Source organism: Oncorhynchus gorbuscha, linkage group LG26, assembly GCF_021184085.1.
Source record: "Oncorhynchus gorbuscha isolate QuinsamMale2020 ecotype Even-year linkage group LG26, OgorEven_v1.0, whole genome shotgun sequence".
In the NCBI taxonomy this organism is placed as follows: Eukaryota; Metazoa; Chordata; class Actinopteri; order Salmoniformes; family Salmonidae; genus Oncorhynchus; species Oncorhynchus gorbuscha.
This window is the reverse complement of record NC_060198.1, coordinates 41,029,673-41,053,650: the sequence shown is the minus strand read 5'-3', so window position 1 is coordinate 41,053,650 and position 23,978 is coordinate 41,029,673. Positions and strand designations below refer to the sequence as shown.

Genomic DNA, 23,978 nt, shown 5'->3' with positions numbered 1-23,978 from the left:
TTTACTGGTAGTGTGGATTCATGGACGCACAGAACTTCTGGATCAGATGGATTTATGGAAGAGAAAGCAGCGAGATCAGGCGATGGCAATTTCCTCCTTTTATGGAGTTGAGATCTGTAGGACATTTCCACCTGACCTAATTAAAGCGCCCCTGGCCCAGCTGAGTAAATGGCAATTAATTAAAGGAGTATTCCACCAACTCCATGGGCCTTTTCTACAGCCACCCCGGAAATTTGTTAATTTCCACATTCCTCAAAAAGGCTCATTGCTCCCCATCCTCTGTTATCTCAGGGAGAGGAATCAGTCGGGCAACTGGCCGGATATATGTCCGGTTCTTCACCTGGATTTCCACTGATCTAACACGACCATCGGTCCCAGGCATGGTCTTAGTTATACGGCCCACCGGCCAGGAGGCTCGAGGCAGCTGAGGGTCCACCATCATTACTACTTGGCCAGTTTCCAGGCTGGCCATTTCTCTCCGCCATTTCCCTCTGTGCTGTAGACTTGGTAGGTAATCCCGAATGAATCGGGCCCAAAAATGGTCAGCTAAGATTTGGCTGTGTTGCCACCGGCGTCTGCCGACGAGGTTGGTATCAGCATACATGGCTTGAGGAAGTGACGCATCTCGACGTCCCATCAAGAGCATATTCGGTGTAACCGGATCGGGGTCAGCGATGTCTGCAGAGAGATATCCCAAGGGTTTGGAGTTCAGAATCCCTTCCACCTCTATCAGGACAGTCCTCAAGACCGTTTCAGTGACAGTTTGGTCCCCTAGTACGACTCGTAAGGCCGTCTTTACAGATTTGATCTCTCGCTCCCATGTTCCTCCAAAATGAGGAGCGCCTGGAGGGTTAAATTTGAATGAGATTTGTTGGTCCATCAGCTGATCCTGGAGGCTGGGTTCCATGGCTTGGAAGGCTTCCTCCAACCTGGCTTCTCCTGCCTTGAAGTTCGTACCTCTGTCAGCCAGGATCTCGTAGGGTTTCCCCGTTGGGAGATAAACCGCCGTAGGGCCATGAGGAAGGCTTCCGTATCCAAACTCTCCAGTAGGTCCAGGTGGACACATCTGGTTGTCATACACTTGAATAGAATGCCCCAGCGCTTTTCCACACGACGACCTAACTTGATCATCAAGGGGCCGAAGCAATCTACTCCTGTTGACCAGAAGGGTGGTTTAAGGAGGCGCAAGCGAGCAGGGGGTAAATCTGCCATTTTGGGCACCGTAGCTCCGGCCCGCCATCTCTGACATTCTACGCAGGCGTATTGGTGCTTACGAATGGCTCCTCGTCCTCCAATTATCCAGTACTTCCGCCTCATCTCCCCATAGACCCTCTCTGGCCCTGGGTGGAGAAGCCGCTCATCATAACTCTTGATGAGGAGACTGGTAAGAGGGTGTCTGGAGTCGAGGATAATTGGGTGGATAGCATCTGGGTCCAAAACCTCCGCTTGGCGCAGCCTCCTCCGACTCTGATCACTCCAAGGATTGGATCATATTCTGGGGCAGAGAGAGAAGACGGCTGCCCTTAGCCACTTCCCTACCGGCTTTCAGAGCTTTTAACTCCTCAGGGAAGCTAACTGCTTGTGCTTGCTGGAGGAGTAGTGTCTCTGCCGCGAGGGAGGTAGGTATAGAAGCCACCCCATCTGAGGTCTGGTTTGTGGCTGTGATCAGATCCGGCAGTGTTTGGGATTGTGTTAGGTCAGGGAGAGCTGTTGTTGGTTCCGTAGAAATGCTGTAGCATTGGGCAGACTTCCTTAACTCATGAGCTTCAGTCGGTCGCGGAGGGGCCGCACGCCTGGGGGCTGTCGGCCACTCGTTCTCTGGTTGGGACAAGAATGGTGGTCCCAAGCTCCAGCGATGGGGTTTAGCCAATTCCTTAAGGGTTTTACCTCTAGTAATGTCATCAGCAGGATTGTTTATACTATCAACATACCTCCAGTCCTGGACTTCTGTTAGGTCTTGGATTTCCGCAATGCGAGTCCCGACAAACACCTTATACCTGCAGGACTCCGACTTGAGCCATGTCAATACAGTGGTCGAATCACTCCAGTAGATGATCCTTTGGATTGGCAAGGTGAGCTCGGCTCGCAAGGTAGAGGCCAACTGGGCTCCGGAAAGGGCAGCACTGAGTTCCAGCCTAGGCATTGACAACTGCTTCTTGGGTGCGACCCTGGACCTGGCCATGACAAAGGAGACATGGGTGTGGCCTGCCTTATCCTCCACTCTAAGATAGGAAACCGCCCCATAAGCTCGCTCCGAAGCGTCACAGAACACATGCAGTTCCAGGCATGATCCCAGTTGGTCAACACAGGATGGTACATAACATCTTGGCATTTGGACATCAGAGAGCTCCGTTAACTCAGTTTCCCAACAGATCCATCGTTCCACTAGGTCAGCTGGGTGGATTGGTTCATCCCAGTCCCTCTTGGTCTGCCACAGTTCCTGGACTAAGACTTTGGCCCGTGTTGTATATGGCAGGATATACCCAAGGGGATCGTATTGACTGGCCAGGGTCCGATAGATGGTGCGCAGAGTGGGGGTTTCGGTACTCGGGGATGAGCGGTGCTTATACCCCAGGGTATCCGGTAGGCAGTTCCACCTCAGTCCTAGAGTGGGCTCTTCTGGGTTAGCACCAGACTGCGTTAGCCATAGTTCACTGCTACTGGACCTAGCTTGTGGCGGGAGGTGCTGGATAACCTCCGCTCTGTTACTAGCCCACTGTCGGACCTCAAATCCCCCTTTGGACAGGAGATTCCGCACTTTATCAAGGAGTGATTTCGCTTCAGCCGTGGATGGGATGCTTTGTAAGCAGTTATCCACATAGAAGGCATTTTCCACTGAATCCAATACTTCTGGGTCACTGTCTGGATGCTCCCGTGCGTGTCTCTGCAGAGCGTATATGGCACAGCAAGGACTGCAGGTGGTGCCGAATGGGAGTACCTGCCATTCATAGATTGTGGGCTCTGCATCTCGTTCCATATTTCGCCATATGAACCGGAGCAGTGTGGTGTCGGAAGGCAGTAAACGAATCTGATGAAACATGGCTTTGATGTCTCCACTGATGGCTGTAGAGTGCTGCCGGAACCGGAGAAGGACACCGAGCAAGGAAGGACCTAAGGTTGGTCCGGGAGTAGACAGTCATTCAGGCTTTGACCAGCTGCTTGGAATGAACAGTTGAAGACAAGTCTATACTTCCCACCATGTTGCTGGATAACATGGTGAGGGAGATACCAGGATTCACGGAGTGCGTTTCCCTCTTCATGAGCTGTCACTTCAGTGACGTAGCCTGCTTTCACAAGGTTATGAATCTCTCGGTTATGAACTTCTGCAAGCTCAGGATTCTTCACCAGGCGTCGCTCTGTTCCACGCAGTAGTGGGAGTACAGCCCGTGTCGTGGTTGCCAGAGGAGGATGGTTGGGCACCCGTAGCAGTGGGGTTGCATACCTGCGAACTCCATCCATTTCAGTGGTGGTGGTGCTCTTCTCCAGGAGGTCTAATGCATAGGAGTCATTTTTCGAGCGAGTGACCTCCTGTAGCTTCCGGTTGGAGAAGGTGTCCATCTTCCATAGCATCTCAACATTCCGAAGGAGGTCAGTGGCTGCATCTGGATTGCTTCTGGTGAAGAGGACTTGCTGTGACTGTACATCTTGGGTGGAGAGAAGTAGATGGGATGGACCTTGCACAGCCCAACCCAAGGATGTATGGACAGCAATGGGTCCTCCTTCTGGTCCAGCTCGTATAGGCTCAGTCGGGGTGACGAGATGTGGGTGGTCTGACCCAATCAGGATAAGTGGTGCTACTCTGGCCAGGTTAGGAAGAGGCAATCCTCGTAGATGAGGATATTGTTTCTGTAGAACACTTACCGGGCAGGAGTGCTCTGCGAGATTCAAGCCATCTGCCGTGAAGGCATTGGTGATGTTATAGGCCACGCCCCTGTTTCCTGAAGGTGAAATGCTAAAGGTTACAGCAGAGCCTTTCATTTGGATAACATCATGTCGCACCGTTCTGAGATTAAGGGTCTCGGGGTCCCTTCCAGGTTAAGCTGACGGGTGGCCGCTGTGAGAATGATTGTTCTTTCTGACCCATCATCTAGAACGGCGAATGTATCAATGCTTCTCCCTTCACTTTGCAGAGTGACCTTGACCACCTTCAACATGACCCTTGGAGACCGGTTCTGCTGGTCGAGATACAGCTCCTTTGCAGCTCCTACCATGAGCATACTCTGCTCCTTCTTTGCTTGGGGAAATAGATCATGCAACACGGTGAGATGGATTTCTTCACAGCGGTTGCAGGGTTTCCTCAATGTGCAGGTCTCCACCTTATGGCTACGGGCACACTTGTAGCATCGCTCGCCTGAAGTGATCCAGGCCTTCAATTGAGTTTGAGTGAGCTTTTTACTCTGGGGCATGAGCCAAGGAAGTGCCCCTTACTATTGCAATATGGGCAGTAAGGCTGGAATTTGATGTTCTTGCTCTTGAGAGGGGTCTTCTTCCCGGGTTCCTCCCCGGCCTCACTATTTAAGTACATGGTAGTGGGATTTGGTCTTTTCTGTCCCTGCTGGCGTTCAAACTCCTTCCTTCCCCTGGTGGCTATGGCGGAGATTGTGGCCTGGTGAGCGATGCTCTTCGCCTTTGCCTTCACCTCCAACCATGTGGCCAGGTCTCTGAGAGCATAGGTGCTTCTCGAGCCCTCTTTCAGGATGCCCTTATTCAAACAATGTTCAATGAAACTGTCTCTGAGGTACACTGGAAGTTTGCTAAGAAGCCTGTCCACGTGGGAGCCACATTTAAGCTCGTTCCCGTCTTCCCCTTCAACGGATTGGAGCATCGAGGTCAGGGATTGGACAGCCAGGGAGAATTCTTGGAAGGCAGCATGGTCTCCCATTTTAATTGGAGACGTGTTCAGGATGTTGTTTAGTTCATTCTGGACTAGCTGACGTGGCTCACCATATCTCGCCTTCAGGGCCTGGAGAGCTGCAGTGTATGGTGTTGCGGAGTGCATAAATGATTGGGCCAGCCTGTATGCACTGGGAAACCGCAAATGATCCATTAGTACTTGGTATTTGTAGCGTTCTGACAGATGCCCGTGAATACCCAGTAGGCTCTCCAATGCCATTTCCAAAAGGACAAATTCACTCTCCTTTCCATTTTCAAAGTATGGCAGTTTGGGTCTGGGAATTCCATAGGCTGAGGCTACTAGAAGTTTCATAATGTTGGCTCCCTCTTCTGGTTGCGTGAAGGATAAACCTGGGACTTCTGATGAGCCCACTGTGGCCTCAATGGGCCTGTCCCCTACTGTCCCAGACCCTCCATTTCTGGCAGCCGGAATTGGGAGAGAGCCCTCCGACCTGTTGTTTGAGGACTGGCCTGGCCCTGGACGAAAGGAACGATTTTCCTTGGTTGGTAATTGGCGGAAAGGCGAAGGAGTGATGCTTTGTCCAGATGGAGGAATGCTAACTTGTGTCACTGGCATAGAGGGCGTTGGCGGAGCGGCCCGTCTCCCGTGCTCCGTGTTGGCTGTTGACCCCGGAGCCTCCGAGGACTGTGTGCCATGCTGTACCAGAGGGGCAGATTGGGAAAGAAAGGCAGACAGTTCAGGTCCATGTGGAGGGGTGGTCAGGTCAACTCCCTGTTCGTTCCTCTCCAGGAAGGATGAGACCATCCGTGCCTCTTCTAATTCCCTTCTGGCTTGACGGTGCCGTCGCTGCTGTGCCAGGTCCTTGGCAATGAATTCCCTTTCCTGTAGAGCTCTACGGGCCTGCACATCCAATTGGTGACATCGTTCGTCAGCCTGTCGTTCCTCCTCAATCTGACGCTCAATTTCCTCCAAAGCTAATAGTTTCATCCTCTCTTGTAGGACAGCGGTCTGTGAATTGCTGAGGGCTAGTGAATGGCGGCTGCCATGGCCACTTCCAAAGGGGTATCCACTGGTCGAACTCCCACTCCGTCTAGAGTGCTTCAACGATTTCCCATTAGTCAAGGGGTGAGCGGAGACTGCCTCTGGAAGCTGGTCGACCTGTGCAGTGGGAGTTACCTCTTCCATAGGTTCCTCACGTAGACCACTTTCCTGCTCCAAAGCAGTTTCCGGTCCTTGGCTCAGAGGGGATGGTTGATGGCTGAAACATATAGTTGATCCATCAACTCTTTGAGCTCTGGTGGGCTTGCCCTTTGATGTCGGAACCTCGACCACATAGTCCTTAAGATAACCAGGTGCTTGCCTGGTTCTTCTGGTGCTGCTGGTAGTTGAGGATGAAGCCTTTGTTGCTTTAGGCTTAGCTCCTGGATATTTCCTTTGTTCCAAGACCTTTCCCTCAGCTGCTCTCTCCTCCTCTCTTCTTCCTTCCAGTGGAGACAATTCTTCCCTCTCCGCCTCCATTTCCTTTTCACCTGTCTTTGGTTCAGTCATCATCCGGCTCAAAGGACCAATGAAAGATTAGTGGAATCTGTGTGGGTTGCTGGACAGGTAGGATGACTGACAGTGAAGGTGAACAGGTGGTCACGTGTCAGGTGACAGAGGAATGTATGAGACTGAGGCAGGAATTCCTTTAACCATAAAGTGGTATATTTACTGGTAGTGTGGATTCATGGACGCACAGAACTTCTGGATCAGATGGATTTATGGAAGAGAAAGCAGCGAGATCAGGCGATGGCAATTTCCTCCTTTTATGGAGTTGAGATCTGTAGGACATTTCCACCTGACCTAATTAAAGCGCCCCTGGCCCAGCTGAGTAAATGGCAATTAATTAAAGGAGTATTCCACCAACTCCATGGGCCTTTTCTACAGACAGTTTCTCACTATTGACTGTTCTTCCAGTTCTAGGGAGCCGTCCCACGTAATAAAGAGGACCAATAATATACACTGCTCATAAAAATAAAGGGAACACTTACACAACACAATGTAACTCCAAGTCAATCACACTTCTGTGAAATCAAACTGTCCACTTAGGAAGCAACACTGATTGACAATACATTTCACATGCTGTTGTGCAAATGGAATAGACAACAGGTGGAATAGGCAATTAGCAAGACACCCCCAATAAAGGAGTGGTTCTGCAGGTGGTGACCACAGACCACTTCTCAGTTCCTATGCTTCCTGGCTGATGTTTTGGTCACTTTTGAATGCTGGTGGTGCTTTCACTCTAGTAGTAGCATGAGACGGAGTCTACAACCCACACAAGTGGCTCAGGTAGTGCAGCTCATCCAGGATGGCACATCAATGCGAGATGTGGCCAGAAGGTTTGCTGTGTCTGTCAGCGTAGTGTCCAGAGCATGGAGGCGCTACCAGGAGACAGGCCAGTACATCAGGAGACGTGGAGGAGGCCGTAGGAGGGCAACAACCCAGCAGCAGGACCGCTACCTCCGCCTTTGTGCAAGGAGGAGCAGGAGGAGCACTGCCAGAGCCCTGCAAAATGACCTCCAGCAGGCCACAAATGTGCATGTGTCTGCTCAAACGGTCAGAAACAGACTCCATGAGGGTGGTATGAGGGCCCGACGTCCACAGGTGGGGGCTGTGCTTACAGCCCAACACCGTGCAGGACGTTTGGCATTTGCCAGAGAACACCAAGATTGGCAAATTCACCACTGGCGCCCTGTGCTCTTCACAGATGAAAGCAGGTTCACACTGAGCACATGTGACAGACGTGACAGTCTGGAGACGCCGTGGAGAACGTTCTGCTGTCTGCAACATCCTCCAGCATGACCGGTTTGGCGGTGGGTCAGTCATGGTGTGGGGTGGCATTTCTTTGGGGGGCCGCACAGCCCTCCATGTGCTCGCCAGAGGTAGTCTGACTGCCATTAGGTACCGAGAAGAGATCCTCAGACCCCTTGTGGGACCATATGCTGGTGCGGTTGGCCCTGGGTTCCTCCTAATGCAAGACAATGTGGCTGGAGTGTGTCAGCAGTTCCTGCAAGAGGAAGGCATTGATGCTATGGACTGGTCCGCCCGTTCTCCAGACCTGAATCCAATTGAGCACATCTGGGACATCATGTCTCGCTCCATCCACCAACGCCACGTTGCACCACAGACTGTCCAGGAGTTGGCGGATGCTTTAGTCCAGGAGGAGTTCCCTCAGGAGACCATCCACCACCTCATCAGGAGCATGCCCAGGCGTTGTAGAGAGGTCATACAGGCACGTGGAGGCCACACACACTACTGAGCCTAATTTTGACTTGTTTTAAGGACATTACATCAAAGTTGGATCACCCTGTAGTGTGGTTTTCCACTTTAATTTTGAATGTGACTCCAAATCCAGGCCTCCATGGGTTGATAAATTTGATTTCCATTTATAATTTGTGTGATTTTGTCAGCACATTCAACTATGTAAAGAAAAAAGTATTTAAGAATATTTCATTCATTCAGATCTAGGATGTGTTATTTTAGTGTTCCCTTTATTTTTTTGAGCAGTGTATATCCAGTTTTATATTGTGACAATATGTTGTATGACTAAGCAGAGGTCTCACGGTCAGAAAAATACTCATGGCCCCAATTACAGCGGTCTCTGAAAGCACAGAAAGGAGCCTTCAGATTAGTTTTCCACAACCTGAATATTTCAGCATAATCAAAGGGGTTCTTTGTAAAAACAAATTAAAGTTGTGAAGGAAACAGTTTCATCTCTCAACTGAAACAATTATTGTATTGGAGACAAAGCTTGTTCCAACCTTTAAGAGGGTGGGAGAAGTTCTTATATGTGGAGTTTTATGCCAATGTGAAGCCATCCTTGACATTTCTAGTGTTGTGTTGGCTGCACATCCTTTTCAGAGTTTTCCCAGCCTGAGAGACGCAGTGTGACCTGATAACATTCACAAACTCATCAGGCAGAGCCATGACATTCTAGGAGAAACACCTCCGCACCAGTCTCCCTGAGAAGCCGGTTTTATCTGCTCCGTTTATTACTCTTGGGAACATTATCATTGCTTTATTGGTTGCTAATACAAGGCCAACCTTTATAGTTTGTCTGTTATCCTTTACTCCCACCTGCCTGGTTTTAGTCAGTGAGTGATTGCAGACCTTCAGACAACATGGCCTATAATGGTGCAGTGCAGCCTTGGACAGATGGTCAGACCATGTGGAGATCTATCAAAGGCACACAGCACGAGCATGTCAAGGGCTCCTCTGATAACTTGTGGATGAGCATATGCAAGACCAAGCATGTAGTCATACTGTAAATTACATACGGGACCGTAGTCAAGCGTATTATGATATACATGTACGCAGACAGAGCCACCAGGCGGAAAAGGAGGGCAAGGACAAAAGGTGGCATGAGGCAAAAACCAAGAGCAAAATATTGACAGTCAAGCTAGTGTGGGCTAACAAAAATGACTGACTTCATGATTTCAAACTAGAACGTGGTACCAGAATATCATGTTTTAGGATTAAATCAGTCCTGAACCAGTTTAAACACCGACTACAAAGAAAGACAATTTCCTCTGTATACAGGAGAAAAGACTCCTTCGCTTTATTGCTATACAACCGTGAGGTATGAGGGATTTTTATTTTTAAAGATGGTTAGAAGGTCAAAGGGACCGAACTTGTGCGGTTTAGCCTCTTTGCATCCACTGGTTTCAAGTTAGAGGTGTAAGGGAAGTCAGTGTCAGAATAAGTCATTTTTTTCCTCAAGCCTTTGGTCCAGCAGAAGAGTTTAGAAGTCAGGACCCTCTTTCTTCAGCTTGCTGTAGTCCATGTTCACTGAGTAAAACTATGAATGAAATAGAGGAACAATAAAGTTTAAGGAAACCAGAAATTAAATATTGATGAATAACATTCTAAGCAAAAACCTGCCTTTACTTTCTGAATCAATTCCAGGTTTGTTATTTAGTCCGTGTCAAACTTGCTTTGTTGTTGTAACTGACAATTAGATTGGTTGATCAGATTACTTTAACAGGATTATACTGTATAATTAATTCTACTATGGGATGAGTGGAATCAGACGACAGCTCAATTACATTTTTGGCTCAAGCCACTACATTAACATGTTCCCTCCCTGCGCTGTACAACCTTTGCTCACTGCCATGTGCGGCAGGGACCAAGTTTAATGCACTGACCATCGTGATACATTAATCCAGACATAATGGATCATCCTATAAATGAGTGACCTACCTTGTGCTGCTGTGTGGGTTCCGTCTTGTTCCATGGCTCGGGGTTGCCATTGCGATTCCAACTACAACATAAATATTGAAATGAAACGTTTAACTAATAGCAATATACCCGTCCTGCAAATTGAAATTGACGTCTGACTTGTGACTAAAACACTCAAGGTCAATCCAGTTACTATGTGGATCTCATTTCAGACAGTTTCCATTTGGACTGGAACCTTATTAGCAGGGTGTTCTACAAGGGCCCTTACCTGACATGGGGTCCCATTGCCAGGCGCAAGAGATACGCTCCAGACATAACTGTCCCACCACCGATGAAGATGAAAAGGGGGACCAGCTGGAGGGAATAGAAAAGATTTAGGGGGAACAATAGAGGACAGGGTAAGGTGGCAATCAAGGGAAAAATGGCTGACCCCATTCAGTCAACTGGTCGATAGATGTTTTTTTATATTTTTAAATGGCACAGTAGACACCCGTCTGATTCGTGCCCGTCTTAGTGGACTAATCCATTGCGGAGGCCGCTGGGGATGGCACAGTCCATCACACTAAGATGAGCATCGGCAACGCAAGGCACGGGTGCCGTGAGGGTATTTGAGAAAAATGTGAAAACAAATTAAATTCCATTGGCTTTCCATAAATGGCTACTGATTTGGACCTGAAGCTGTTTGAGAGTATTCCTTTGGTCTACAGTATGTGTGAAGAAAATGTGTCTTAGGTATAAATAAAACATGTTGAGTGAAGGTAAGTGTGGCTTAGATGTATAAGGTTAGTGTCTCTCCAGAATCTTCTCTCTCCCGCCAATTCGTGTGCATTCACTCTTTCAAACCACATTTGTGTGTGTGTGTGTGTGTGTGTGTGTGTGTGTGTGTGTGTGTGTGTGTGTGTGTGTGTGTGTGTGTGTGTGTGTGTGTGTGTGTGTGTGTGTGTGTGTGTGTGTCAAAAGTAACTGTCAGTATATGGTGTGGCCACCAGCTGCAGTACATCTCATGGACTGCACCAGATATGCCAGTTCTTGATGTTACCCCATTCTTCCACCAAGGCACCTGCAGGTTCCCAGACATTTCTGGGGGAAATGGCCCTAGCCATCCGATCCAACAGGTCCCAGATGTGATCAATGGGATTGAGATCTGGGCTCGTCGCTGGCCGTGGCAGAACACTGACATTCATGTCTTGCAGGAAATCACGCACAGAACGAGCAGTATGGCTGGTGGCATTGTCATGCTGGAGGGTCATGTCAGGATGAGCCTGCAGGAAGGGTACCACATGAGGGAGGAGGATGTCTTTCCTGTAACGCACAGCGTTGAGATAGACGGAGCTTGTCATTGCAGGCAGACGATGTTGGGACACACCGCCACAGACCATGACGAACCCTCCACTTCCAAATCGATCCCGCTCCAGAGTACAGGCCTCAGAGTAACCCTCATTCCTTTGACGATAAACATGAATCCGACAATCACCCCTGGTGAGACAAAACCATGACTCATCAGTGAAGATTACTTTGAGACTTTTTTCAGTTCTGTCTGGTCCAGTGACGGTGGGTTTGTGCCCATAGGCAATGTTGTTGCCGGTGATGTCTGGTGAGGACCTGCCTTACAACAGGCCTACAAGCCCTCAGTCCTGCCTCCCTCAGCCTACTGCAGACAGTCTGAGCACTGATGGAGGGATTGTGCATTCTTGGTATAACTCTGGCAGTTGTTGCCATCCTGTACCTGTCCCGCAGGTGTGAGGTTCAGATGTAATGATCCTGTGCAGGTGTTACACGTGGTCTGCCACCACGAGGACGATCAGCTGTCCGTCCTGTCTCCCTATAGCGCCGTCTTAGTCGTCTCACAGTACGGTCATTGCAATTTATTCCCCTGGCCACATCTGCAGTCCTTCTTGCCTTCTTGCAGCATGCCTAAGGCACGTTCATGCAGATAAGCAGGGACCCTGGGCATCCATCTTCGTGTTTTTCAGAGTCAGTAGAAAGCCCTCTTTAGTGTCCTAAGTTTACAGAACTGTGACCTTAATTACCTACCGTCTGTAAGCTGTTAGTGTCTTAACGATCGTTCCACAGGTGCATGTTCATTAATTGTTTATGGTTCATTGAACATGGGAAACGGTGTTTAAACCCTTTACAATGAAGATCTGTGAACTTACGTATTTGTACAAATGATCTTTGAAAGACAGGGTCCTGAAAAGGGGACTTATGACCAGTGGTACATTTGACGCTACTTCCAATCTACGTTTGTTTGGTTATGGTAATTTAAGTTAATCAAATGTATTATTTTTAGTCGTTTGCCATTCTCATTGTCGGAGCGGACACGTTTACAGAGCTCACAATGTATTCTAATAATAATTCTACAGTTATTTCATTCCATTTACAAGTTTGGTCAATTTATTCATTGTATTATGTTTTATGTATTATGTATTATGTCCTGTCAATGTTGAGTAAGGACACACACCTGATTATACAGAAATAAATCTAGTCTACCTGGCCTATAAGCAAATGTATGAATGTGTCCATTTGGGGATGTCCGATAGTATTTCTGATGGTCTTAACTCACCACCATTAATGAGCTGTGGAGCTTCTCAGTCTTTATTTTCTCTTCCTCAAACAGCAAGTCAGACTGTTTACTTTACAGCCATTGAGAATGACAATAGTTAGTTGCTCACTGTATTCGAAAAATCTTTCCAGCTTGCTCACTTTCGATAACCACAGAGCCTCGGCGTGAAAATAAAAAAGTAATGCTCTGATCCAGTGGCTCATTAAACTCTGGAGGACCTAGAAGAGTTGATATAGTTGCCAGTTCAAACTGTGGGCCAGACCCAGTTAATACAATGTTTCAAATTCGTTGCAGACAGAGGAGAGAGATTGAAGCTATTGAAGAACATGAAATGAACAAACCTTCATGCATAGTCAATGTGATTTACATGATAGGATATTATTTACTTGCAATGTTATTTGTTGGCTTTATGTTGATTATTTTTTACCTAGTTGGCAATACTAAACAAATACGTTATTGTAATGGAAATTAAAACGTTCCACGAAAATGTGCATGAAAACCGTAACTGGTTAGATAAATTGTAAATTGGCACTCCACATGAAAAAAAAAAATAATACTCCCGACCTCTGGTGGAGCCTATTACCTGCAACGGCAGGAGCATAATGGCAGGACCGAGGGTAATCTAAAAATATTTAGTCAACTCGATAGCGTTCCTCCCCCCCAAAAAATACTTTTGCCAAAGTCCCAAGACAACAGTTACCTAATTTACACCAAATGAAATGTACTTTTTTTTTTTTAAGAAGTGCTTTCATAGCTAGTAACGTTATGTCCTCGGTTAACCGCCTCGTCCTTGACCGAGTTGAGGCCTTTTTTGCCAGGTCGCAATTCCAGAAACTAACCATCTAACGTTAGCTAGACACGCTCGCTCGCTCCCACTTAAAGTGTAAATAATAGTAACTATACTTTCAATTATTTTTGAGTCCTTGCCCTTTCAAGTACATAACCCACACTGGCTACAGTAGCTAACTAGTTAGCAAACAGGGCCGTTTCGGTCTGTGGTAAATGCCATCACTTGTCAATCAACGATCAATGCAGCAAACACCATATCGTTATATTCAATCTTGTCTTTTTCCAAAAACGAAACAATACATGACAGGCGACATTTAGGGGGAGACAAGTCATGTATTAAAATTAGCAATGTGGTTAGCTTTGAAGTTAACGTTAGCACGACGCAAATCCCACCCCCCAAAAAATATATACGATTTAGCAAACTTCCCGATTTCACATGTACTTACTGCTGGGTGGCTTTTAAGTTGCCGGCTAACTGTGCTCAGCATTGTGAGGGTTTACTTCTCCCAATTTGTACAGAAATAACCGGATTAATGTAGGCCTTGCCAGGAAGTAACTGAGCGTATTTTCAGATGCTTTTCAGAGACATCAATGATTTTTAGAACTAACCCAAGATAGACCACAGTCTGTCGTTTCCAATAGGAGCAGATGAACGAATCATAATGGGTCGAACAAGCAAGGAGGTGGGAGCAAATCACGAGCCAGTGAGATCCATTCTCCCTTGCACTCCTTCTAAACAATGCATTTTATTTTTCTTTGGCAAAGAGTAAAGTCTACAGATTCTAGTTTTGGAAACAGAAACCTGTATGGAGATAAAATGTTTCAGCGATGAGAACATTTGCGGAATCTCGGCCAAAGTCCATCTCGGTAGTCGGTGGAAACGCCAACCGGATGCTTCACATTTATACATCCGGTTAAATATCTGTCTCATTGTTCTGTCTGTGGAGATTCCTCACGCCCTTGAGTCCTCAACTCGTTCTTCTTCTTTGGTGTGGTTTATTAACGGCGGTTGGCGTCCATCCGATATATGTTGCATTACTGCCACTAACTATACTCGGGTCTATCTATCCCTTATGCTTTACGGAACAAAATTAAATACAATAATATGAAGAAAAAACTGTAATCTAATGATTATAAACCCACCACCCAATTCCAATATTTAAAACCCTATCTGGACACCACCACTCAACACACCTTGTAACTCTTCTGAAGTAAAATCTTGTACAGCCAAATATTTCTCTGCAGCTGCCACCAGAACATCTATTTTCTGGGACTTACGTTCCATCCCTGTGGTTGATAACCATTGCTATAAACGTTAAGAAGCCAATCTTACTGAAGCATATGTCACTCATAGGCCTATCCTTCTGTGCTGGCACAGATCTACGACTCACACAGATCCTCTCAGGATCCCTCCCCCTTGAACCATCTTCCCCTACTTTCTTCACTGCCTCAGCATACGACACCCTCTGCACTTGTCTAATCCTGGTAACCTCAACCTGCCTCTCTCGCAACAGACACTTCTGATCCATGGGCACCCCTACAATTAACACATAGCACTTCTTTCCCCAATACTACACATTCCTTTGTCTCATGCCCTTCTGCACACTTCTCACACCTAGGAACCTACCTCCTACACACTGCTGCCACGTGCCCATAAGCTTGACACCTGTAACAACCAAATGGATTCAGCACAAAAGCTTGTACGGGATTACTGAAATATCCTAACATCACATTATTGGGCAAAGACTCAACATCAAAACTCAAAAGAACAGATAATGACTCCTCTGTTTCACCACTCACGCCACCCTGTCTGCGTCGCACCAAGCGACAAGCATCACAAACACCGGGTAGCTTCCCCTTCATCTGGTCCACATTCACATTTACCGCTACCCCAGTAATCACTCCTTTCAATGGCACCCTGTTCTTGAGAAAGAAACAAGTCATCACTCTTGTCCCCATTCATGTGGCACGAAGCTTCCGCTCCACTCTGACTGACAGAAATACAAATAATTATCACAAGACCACTTCGGGTTATCTACACCGACTCCACAGCACCCAACTCCGTTATCACCCACCCTGAAACCACATATGGATCAGCCAAAAAGCAGGGGCCTACTTTCTCCAAAAATGTCACTCCTACTGTAACAGACTCATGATTATCCTGACCATCGGTACAAGGCTCAGGCTCCAAGAACCTCACCAAACCTGATACCAAAGACTGGGCCACCTCTGGTAATTCGCCCTCATTCACTTCCATTTCGCCTCCAGAACTGGATCCGGTGTACGGCTCACTCTGTTTGCACTTGCTACCAGCCTTTTTCGACCTCCCATCTCCCTTTTTTTTCCGCCATCTTCAACAGATTCAATTTCACCCTCTGCCACACTCACTCTCTTCAACCGCCACCCCTCTCTTTCCCTCCATTCTTCCACCTTATTCCAAAAATACGTCCCCATGTGATAATATTGCACTTCTCCCAACATCCATCCAGTTTTTACCCTCTCAAGGGACTCACTTTCCTTCTCCCTTGATCAAAGTCTCCATTCCTCTCCTTCTCAACAAAATACATTTGACACTGCAGTCTTAATTTTCAACCAGTAGGCAGAGATGGTTTAGTTCATCCCACCACATAATATGTTTGTCATCTGACAGTAAATAAAGTACCTCAACCTACTAAAGCTTTTACCAGTCCAATTATATCTGATTATATTCAATCACTGATTAGCCTACTTCAAGGAAGGGAATAAGGACGGATGCTTTTTCAAAGTATTTGAACAAGGCCTCAGTAGGTTTGAAGATGAATCCCACCAGTCATACAACAGAAGCATTCATGGGAGAATATTTGTAGAGGGATGGAAGATTACTTTCACTTGACTCTGTCTCACACACCTACAGTACTTTCAGTAATGATACTCCAGCGTCTTCAGGGGTAGACCAAGCTTGACTCAAACTAATCCTTCATCTGTTCATCCAATACCTGAGCCACGATGCCTAGCTGTCAGAAGCTCTTAACTAGGTGGGATGCAACACTATCCCCTAGGAAGCGCACATCATCCCACGTCTGATAACACATCAATTTTGTTGGGTACCCGACCGGGACTCAAACCTGCGTCCAAAGCACTGCACCATCAGGTCCTCTGGTGTTGAACGAAGGAGGCTGTAAAACAGTATCGTACTGTTCAAATACTGCTATTTGACAGCATTCTTGTATATTATAAGGGTGATGCTACATCAGAGAACAGCATCCTCACACTACATGTGTTGTAATTCATTGTCTCTATCAGCAGAACCTCGGGATAGCTTGCCCAAACAGTGAGCTGGACAATTTAGTTTTCTGTGTGCTCTGCCAGTGTCCTGCAACTCACCCTGTTATATCAGATTGCCTCGCCAACATCTACCAACGTTAGTTTCCCCTGAATTGTATTTTCACTGAAAATTGGTCATTAACATCTCATAAGAGTTTCTGCACAGCCTGTCTATGATGATGTGTGGGAAAGTTCCAACCAGTGAAGTAGACATAATTTGATAGACTACAATGCACAAACCTTCCAAAAGTCTTTCAGTATTAAGTAAAACAAATGCACTCCCATGACATGCTTACATGATACATTTATCATTTTGAGAAAGAACAAGGTCATTGTCAGCCTGGTGTTCCAATCCTAGAACAATGGAAAACATGTTTAATTGTCATATCAAAACACAGATTCAAGCCATATCATGTCTCCTTCTGTTTAATTTCATCTGGTTTTAATTCTCTGGAATATAATTGTACGTTGGCAGATTTTCATCCAGTTTGGCCAAAACTTTCAATAACAGCAATTTATTAAACATAACTATGCTGATCCCATATTATGGTTTCCCTTTTACTATGTATTCATGGCATATCCTACTTTTATTTTTTAAAAGCAACACGATTTAGCTGTCAGATTGGCCATGAGTATCATAAACAATTTGGTTCATTTACAGTATTTTATGTTTATTATTTCCATAATACAGAGAGGCTAGTTGTCTGCCAAGATAATAATGGAAATGAAGACTAACATCCTGAGTCAACTACATGGAAGTGTTAACTCCTCATCTACAGCATGTCAACGTTCAGAATATTGTGCAGGTCTCAACAACTTGAGATCTGATAATAGAGTTTTACTTGGAAAACTTCTACTAACTAACAAGACAATCGACTCGTTTATTAGGCTGTTTTTCTGTAACCAATATCTTTACTACGGTTACAAATCCCAGTGAAAACCAGGCATTCCTTGGTGATGAGTTCATGAGGTAAATCTCGGAGCTGAGATTCATAGGCCTGTGTGGTTCAGATGTAGTCCAAAGGGAGGAGCAGCCTCAACAACCACAAGGGATTTGACGTGCATGTTGTCATCTTTCCTCAGCCCACCCATCTCATTCTGCCCCATTTACTCTTCATATGGATGTGGTCTTGCGGTCTAAGTAGATGATGCTTGTCTGTCTTAGTAGGTTCAGGAGAATGGGGACGTTTGAAAACATAGGGGCTTCTTTCGTGATTATGTTTTTAAAAATTACAATTATAATATGGAAACTAACAATGACTAAGTATATGTAGGTGTACTGCCTAGGCAGGATGTGGTAAGAAAATCAGAGAGAGATGGATTTCTGTCCACTGGACTTTCAGTTTGTTTAGTTTTGCCATGACTCATATTCCAGGTTCCTTAGTGTGTGGTCTTCTTTGGTGTCTTGCCAAATTTGGCATCAAACCCGAGACCTTAAATGAAAAAGCACATGATACAATTAAGACAATAGAGGTGTCTTGTCATCTCATCAACCAAAAAGAGACTTCACTACTAGTTGAGGCCTATGAGCTCTAATGGAACATCTCCATAAACAGCTGAAGAGCAGCTCAGCATTTCAACTATGAGGTGAAGCATAAAGTTACTACAGACAAAGAAGCACATGGTGGAGTGAGATGGCGAGCGAGTGAGAGAGAGAGAGAGAGAGAGAGAGAGAGAGCGAGAGAGCGAGAGAGCGAGAGAGAGAGAGAGAAACAGAGAGAGAGAGAGAGAAACAGAGAGAGAGAGAGAGAGAGAGAGAGAGAGAGAGAGAGAGAGAGAGAGAGAGAGAAACAGAGAGATAGTCACAACATCAGAGAGATATTAAAAGTTAAGTTAATGTTGTTACTCACCAAGGAACACCAGGACAGTGCCGACCCACTGCATGGTGTTGAGGACGTTGCCGAACAGAAGGACAGAGCCCAGGATGGTAAAGAACTTCCGTGTGGTAGTGACGATGGAGCAGGTGAGAGGGCCGAAGTACACCACAGTCATGAAGATGAAGGTCTAAGAGAGGAAGAGGAGTGAATGACTGTTACTATAAAAGACCCACTGCAATGAGAATGAGAGCAAAATAGAGAAAGACCACTGTAAACCAGATACTGGCACTTATCCATAAGAATCACATGCATGTGAACCAATTAAAATGTAGAATGTGATTTGCAGCCATGGAAATGTTTTCCTTTTAACACACACACAGTCACACTCATGTGAGACCCACCTGGCCTAAAGCACTAGTTATTCCAAACAAAAGGATGTTCCAGAAGATGCTGGGGTGACGGTCTGTGAAGCTCAGGAAGTCCCATACCTCACCTGTCCACAACACCCCTGAAAGAAAAACACATGGGATAATTTACTGAAAGTGACACAATTCAGCATAAATTGATTTATTTTTTTCCTGCATGTAACAATTTCTTCTTTTTAATTTTTTTTTTTAATGTAACCTTTATTTAACTAGGCTGTTTGATTCTTATTTATTTCAAGTTATAGGATTAGTTAGCCTTTTCTTCTGATACAAATGGGGGGAGAAGCCAATTAATTATTTTAATTGTTTTGGAATCAAACCCATGCTGAGATTTGGTTCCATGACTTTATGGTGAAAATGCCTCAAAATCAACAGTGGATTAAGGGCTCCCCCTACTGGTACAGGGCAGTAGTAACAGCAGTTTGATTGGGTTGAATAGAACTGGGGAAGTGGGGACTGCTTTGGCCAAAACCGGAAAAAAAGGTTTTTGATAAAAGTAAGGCTGTATAAAAGCATGAGATTGGGACACTTAGACTGAGAAGGAGGATCTGAGATGAAGATATTTTATTGAATAAATAATGGTGTGTTTAGTAGAGATGGGGAGTTGGCAGAGATAGACATACAGAAGAAACACAAAGCAGAAAGATCAGACAAAGTGTATATTTTCACACTAGTGAGGGACAACAGGTGTCTCACCTAGTCCCAGCACCAGGGTGGACCACATGTTGATGTTGAGCATCATGTGGTTGGCACTGGTCTGGAAGAGATTCCTCATGTGGTCCTGGGCCACACCAGTCAAACCGTCCATGGTCAGAGATAGCAGCTAGGATACAGGGAGAGAGAGAAGGTCACATTTGCAAACCCACAGAGGCACAGACAGCAAATACACATATAGGCAGAGAGAAACACAGACGAGGTCACAGAGGTAATACCCCAGGCAGATGAGGACAGTAACACTCACCAACAGGATCTCCCCGAAGCCGAAAGCAGATTCTGTGGAAGTGACACTCTTGTTGGGTTTATAGAGGAACAGGGCCACACCGCTGACGATCAACAGCACACACAGGTACTTGGCCAGTGGGTATTTCTTCCGCAGTACAAATACACCCAGAATCATCACTGTGGAACCAAAGGCAAAGGGATGTGAGGGGCAGTTATCAGCAGCAGCCATCACTGGTCTATTGGGTTGATGTGCACATAGAAAGACAAGTCAGCCAGGGGGTAAAAACCATGGCTATGTAGATTAATGGGCTGCACGTGCTCAAGGGATAAGACTGGTCAGTGTATTACTATAGAACACACTAACCTTAGACAGTGTTTACATTTTGCAACATACTGGGTGGGACAGAAGACGAGGCTCATGTACTTATTGTTAGCATGAGACTTGCAGTCATAGGGTAGTCTACATGGGGAGACAGAAACTCACAGCAGGTGCATGCAAATAGAATGCATGTTCATTAAACAGAGACACTGAGTTTGGAAGGGCTGATGGGATGTGTAGTTTAAAAAATGTGCAATATGCAGAAATCACACAGATATTTCCTGGTTGCTAGAATTCTAATAGTTTGTCAAACTTCAGTGTACGTGACAAAACAAGCCATGTATAGTGTAAATAATCATTGTACCATACAAAACCGAAAGTAAAAGATGCAAAAACAAAACTTAAGATAGGGAAGGATAGAAATAGTGCACATAGAACAGATACACCGCTTCTTAGACTGGCTTGCAATGAAAATGACAAATCTATAACTCATATTTCAATGTGAATTTGGTTCGGTCACCCTAAACGTTACATATTGCAGCTTTAAAAATGGCACTGGAAATGCAGATAAGGGAGTCTGGCTGACACTGAAACATGACACACTGCTGCAGTAAGAGGCCATGCAATAAAATAAGGCAAACTAACCCCTCAAACATGCACTGGTCACCAAGCCAAAGGCTGCATATGACTTGTTAATTACATATTCAGGTGTTGAGAGTGGGGTCAGGATGAGCAATAATATAATTATTACACCTACCTGGGATGGGCTTACAAGACTTCCCCAACACCTGTGACAACAATAGAGAGGTTGTTTAGATATTAAAATAATAAAATATCACAGCGAGATACTGTATGGGCTGAGGGATAAGACTGACCTGTGTGGGGTAGTTGACATACTGTAGGGCAGAGTTGCTGGATACCATGGCTCCAAGATAAGACAGGGAACACACTCCATAGAGCCAGCTCTTGGTGTGGTCTGGTCTGGAACCCTCAAAAAACTGAATCACTAATGGGGAGCAGGTAGAGAAGAGACATCTATAATACATGGAGATTCAATACCAACAGACCATTGAAACACCCACAGGGGTCAAGGTATGTTGGAGATAACTGTGTTGGGCAGAAGGTGAAAGGCCACGATTGATGAATATGTGTGGTTTACTCACAGATCTTGGCAAACCCAGCATTGATGATGCATTGGATGAATACCAGCGTTGTGGCATAAACAAACTTCTCCTTCTTCTCCCCCTCACCATACTGTCCTCGGGTACTGGGTAAATCAGACAGACAGCAATATGACACTTTATCAGTGCAACCACTCATGTTAATCAAGAGTTAATCCACTTCTTATTACACATATAAAACAGGTGTGACACAACAACACACAGGGCTTGATATTCAGCAAGGGAATTATTTGTTCATTAAACTGTGGAGTATCTATAGGCTATAAAAAGAGAATGAGAGGGCAGTGTGAGGTACTAGTAGTCTGCTCTGGTTGACTACAGACACAAATCATCACGGGCAACAAGATGAGATTCCTCACCCTCGAGTGACATACCATTCCAGACAGATCTACACAGGGATATAGTTTTTTGAACATGTTCAGCTCTGTAGAGTTGGCTCGCCTACATTTAATAACGGCATTAACTTGTTGCACTACAGCATCACCAACTAACATATGTGCACAAAGAAACAGCAAATAAAAGCAATGTGCATCAAGAGCCTATGTTTTGAAATCAATGATGTCGCTCGGATGTCAGACCAGGAAACTACTTACATTGTTTCTTGTAATATGCCATAGTAAAAATAACAAACGAAGACTCCGAGGAAACAGACAATGAATCGTATACGCTCGTTCTGCAGTAGCGAGGGCTTCCCCGCTCCCTTTCCTGCAGCCATGCTGTCCTCTAGCTGTCCGGGTATGGAAACCGACACAGATCCGATCCCCGTACCCCTCAAAGCAACGTCCCGCTCCACAATCTCAGATATCACAAGCCCGGAAATGGTGACGCTATAACGTTACCCTAACTGGGCAGAGTTGCTAATGTGACTACAGATCAGTCCGTGGTTCCTCTTCAAAGATTTAGCTTATGTCCCTGTTAGCTAGCTGACTTTGCTAGCTAGCTAACGTTAGTTAGCCAACGTTAGATTGGTGGGTTGGTTGTTAGCAATTAGCAAAATCCATCATTGTTGTCAATCCAGCTGTCGCAGTATAGTGTTGACTCCGGAATATATGTCTTTAATTGCAGGTCTCTCGTACTAGCAAACGTTACTCCTGTCCCGATCCAGGTTATGTCAAAGGCATCCCATTCAGACAATTGTCCCGGTGGAAAGGATACGGGAGTGTAGTTGTTTTCATTGAGATACGTCAGAGAACAAGCTGGCTCAAAGACCTCAGTGGTTCATTAGGAGCCCTCAACGGATATGCCTGAGTTTGTAGCTACCATACCATTCATATAAAACAGTTGTTGGCAGAACGCAGATGCTACTATTTTATAACTATATGCATGAACCATGTGATTTGTTTTCTCATTTGAATCAACGTATATGTAGCATACAAGGTAGCTCGTAAATGTTCTTATTTTTGTTTATGTATCAAAATATTCAGCTGTAATATATATGTGATCTATACTCTTTGATTTATTGTTTATTTAAATGGCAGTCTACACAGACGACTATTGACAACATTTGCAGGGCTTTCTCGAACTTGTCGCGTGTCTTTTTTCGTACTGGGATGTGGATGGATTCTATTGGTTCAAATAAGGCAACAAACCACAAGATTCGGCCATTGAAACAGACGGACGAGAGAATGGGCGGGGCTTCTACTCCAGAGACACAGCGACACGTGTGAAGACAAATTTAACAACATTGTAATGCACCACATTTTAGCACATTTTACCATTGTTCAATAATCATGACTGAACCCATTCACTATTGGTTTAATGTCCATTTAGTGTTAGTGCCCACTGTCAAACTAAAAACATGTTTAAACAACTTCAATGCTTAAAACGTGAAATTATACAGGAAAGTAAACGGAGAACACCTACATATTGGTGAAACAATGTCATTTTACACCACAAAACAGTAAGGTAAAACGTATCCGAAGCTGGGGGGAAAGACAACTATGTGGAAATGATTCAGACTGCCTTTACATCAGAAGAGAGCAGAGGTTCATGCTCATGCATGACACAACATGCATTTCAAACTGATATAGGAACAGCCACTATATTGCCATAAACATTGCTCATCCTCAACCTGAGCAAGGGATAGGTCAAGTCACAAAGTGAGTACTCACTATGTATACTCACAAACCAACTGTAAAAACATTCTACTAGGCCCTAAATATGGGAAATGTCTATCATAATGAACAATTACTTCACAAACTGATTCAAAAACAATACATTCACCCCCATCAATGGGACAAGAGAATAGAAAGACAAGATCCAAATTCATGATAAACATTGGGACTCAGAAATGGACACACCCCATTCCATCTTTTGTCTTGTCCATTCCCCCTCTGAATGGACACACGCAATCCATCTTTTGTCTTGTCCATTCCCCCTCTGAATGGACACACACAATCCATCTTTTGTCTTGTCCATTCCCCCTCTGCTCTTAAACGCGAGTAAAACCAAATGCATGCTTTTCAACCGATCGCTGCCTGCACCCGCATGCCCGACTAGCATCACCACCCTGGATGGTTCCGACCTTGAATATGTGGACATCTATAAGTACCTAGGTGTCTGGCTAG

General features: G+C 45.5%; 2 protein-coding genes and 1 pseudogene across 2 annotated transcripts; 1 reads left to right on the top strand and 2 right to left on the bottom strand.

Moving 5' to 3' along the window:
• Positions 1-23,978, top strand: part of LOC124015125 — a 413,427-nt pseudogene that overhangs the window by 361,305 nt on the left and 28,144 nt on the right.
• On the bottom strand, positions 9,423-14,029 carry LOC124015124 (cytochrome c oxidase subunit NDUFA4-like). Its single transcript, XM_046330079.1, has 4 exons — positions 13,871-14,029; positions 10,341-10,426; positions 10,094-10,154; positions 9,423-9,692 (listed from the first exon to the last, which is right to left on the bottom strand). Exons 1-4 carry the CDS (start codon positions 13,910-13,912, stop codon positions 9,636-9,638), a joined length of 246 nt encoding a protein of 81 aa, XP_046186035.1. The 5' UTR covers positions 13,913-14,029; the 3' UTR covers positions 9,423-9,635.
• On the bottom strand, positions 17,014-22,619 carry LOC124015120 (solute carrier family 35 member B1-like). The gene is made up of 9 exons (XM_046330073.1): positions 22,005-22,619; positions 21,394-21,497; positions 21,106-21,236; positions 20,988-21,018; positions 19,931-20,088; positions 19,666-19,792; positions 18,946-19,052; positions 18,578-18,731; positions 17,014-18,160 (listed from the first exon to the last, which is right to left on the bottom strand). Exons 1-9 carry the CDS (start codon positions 22,124-22,126, stop codon positions 18,108-18,110), a joined length of 987 nt encoding a protein of 328 aa, XP_046186029.1. The 5' UTR covers positions 22,127-22,619; the 3' UTR covers positions 17,014-18,107.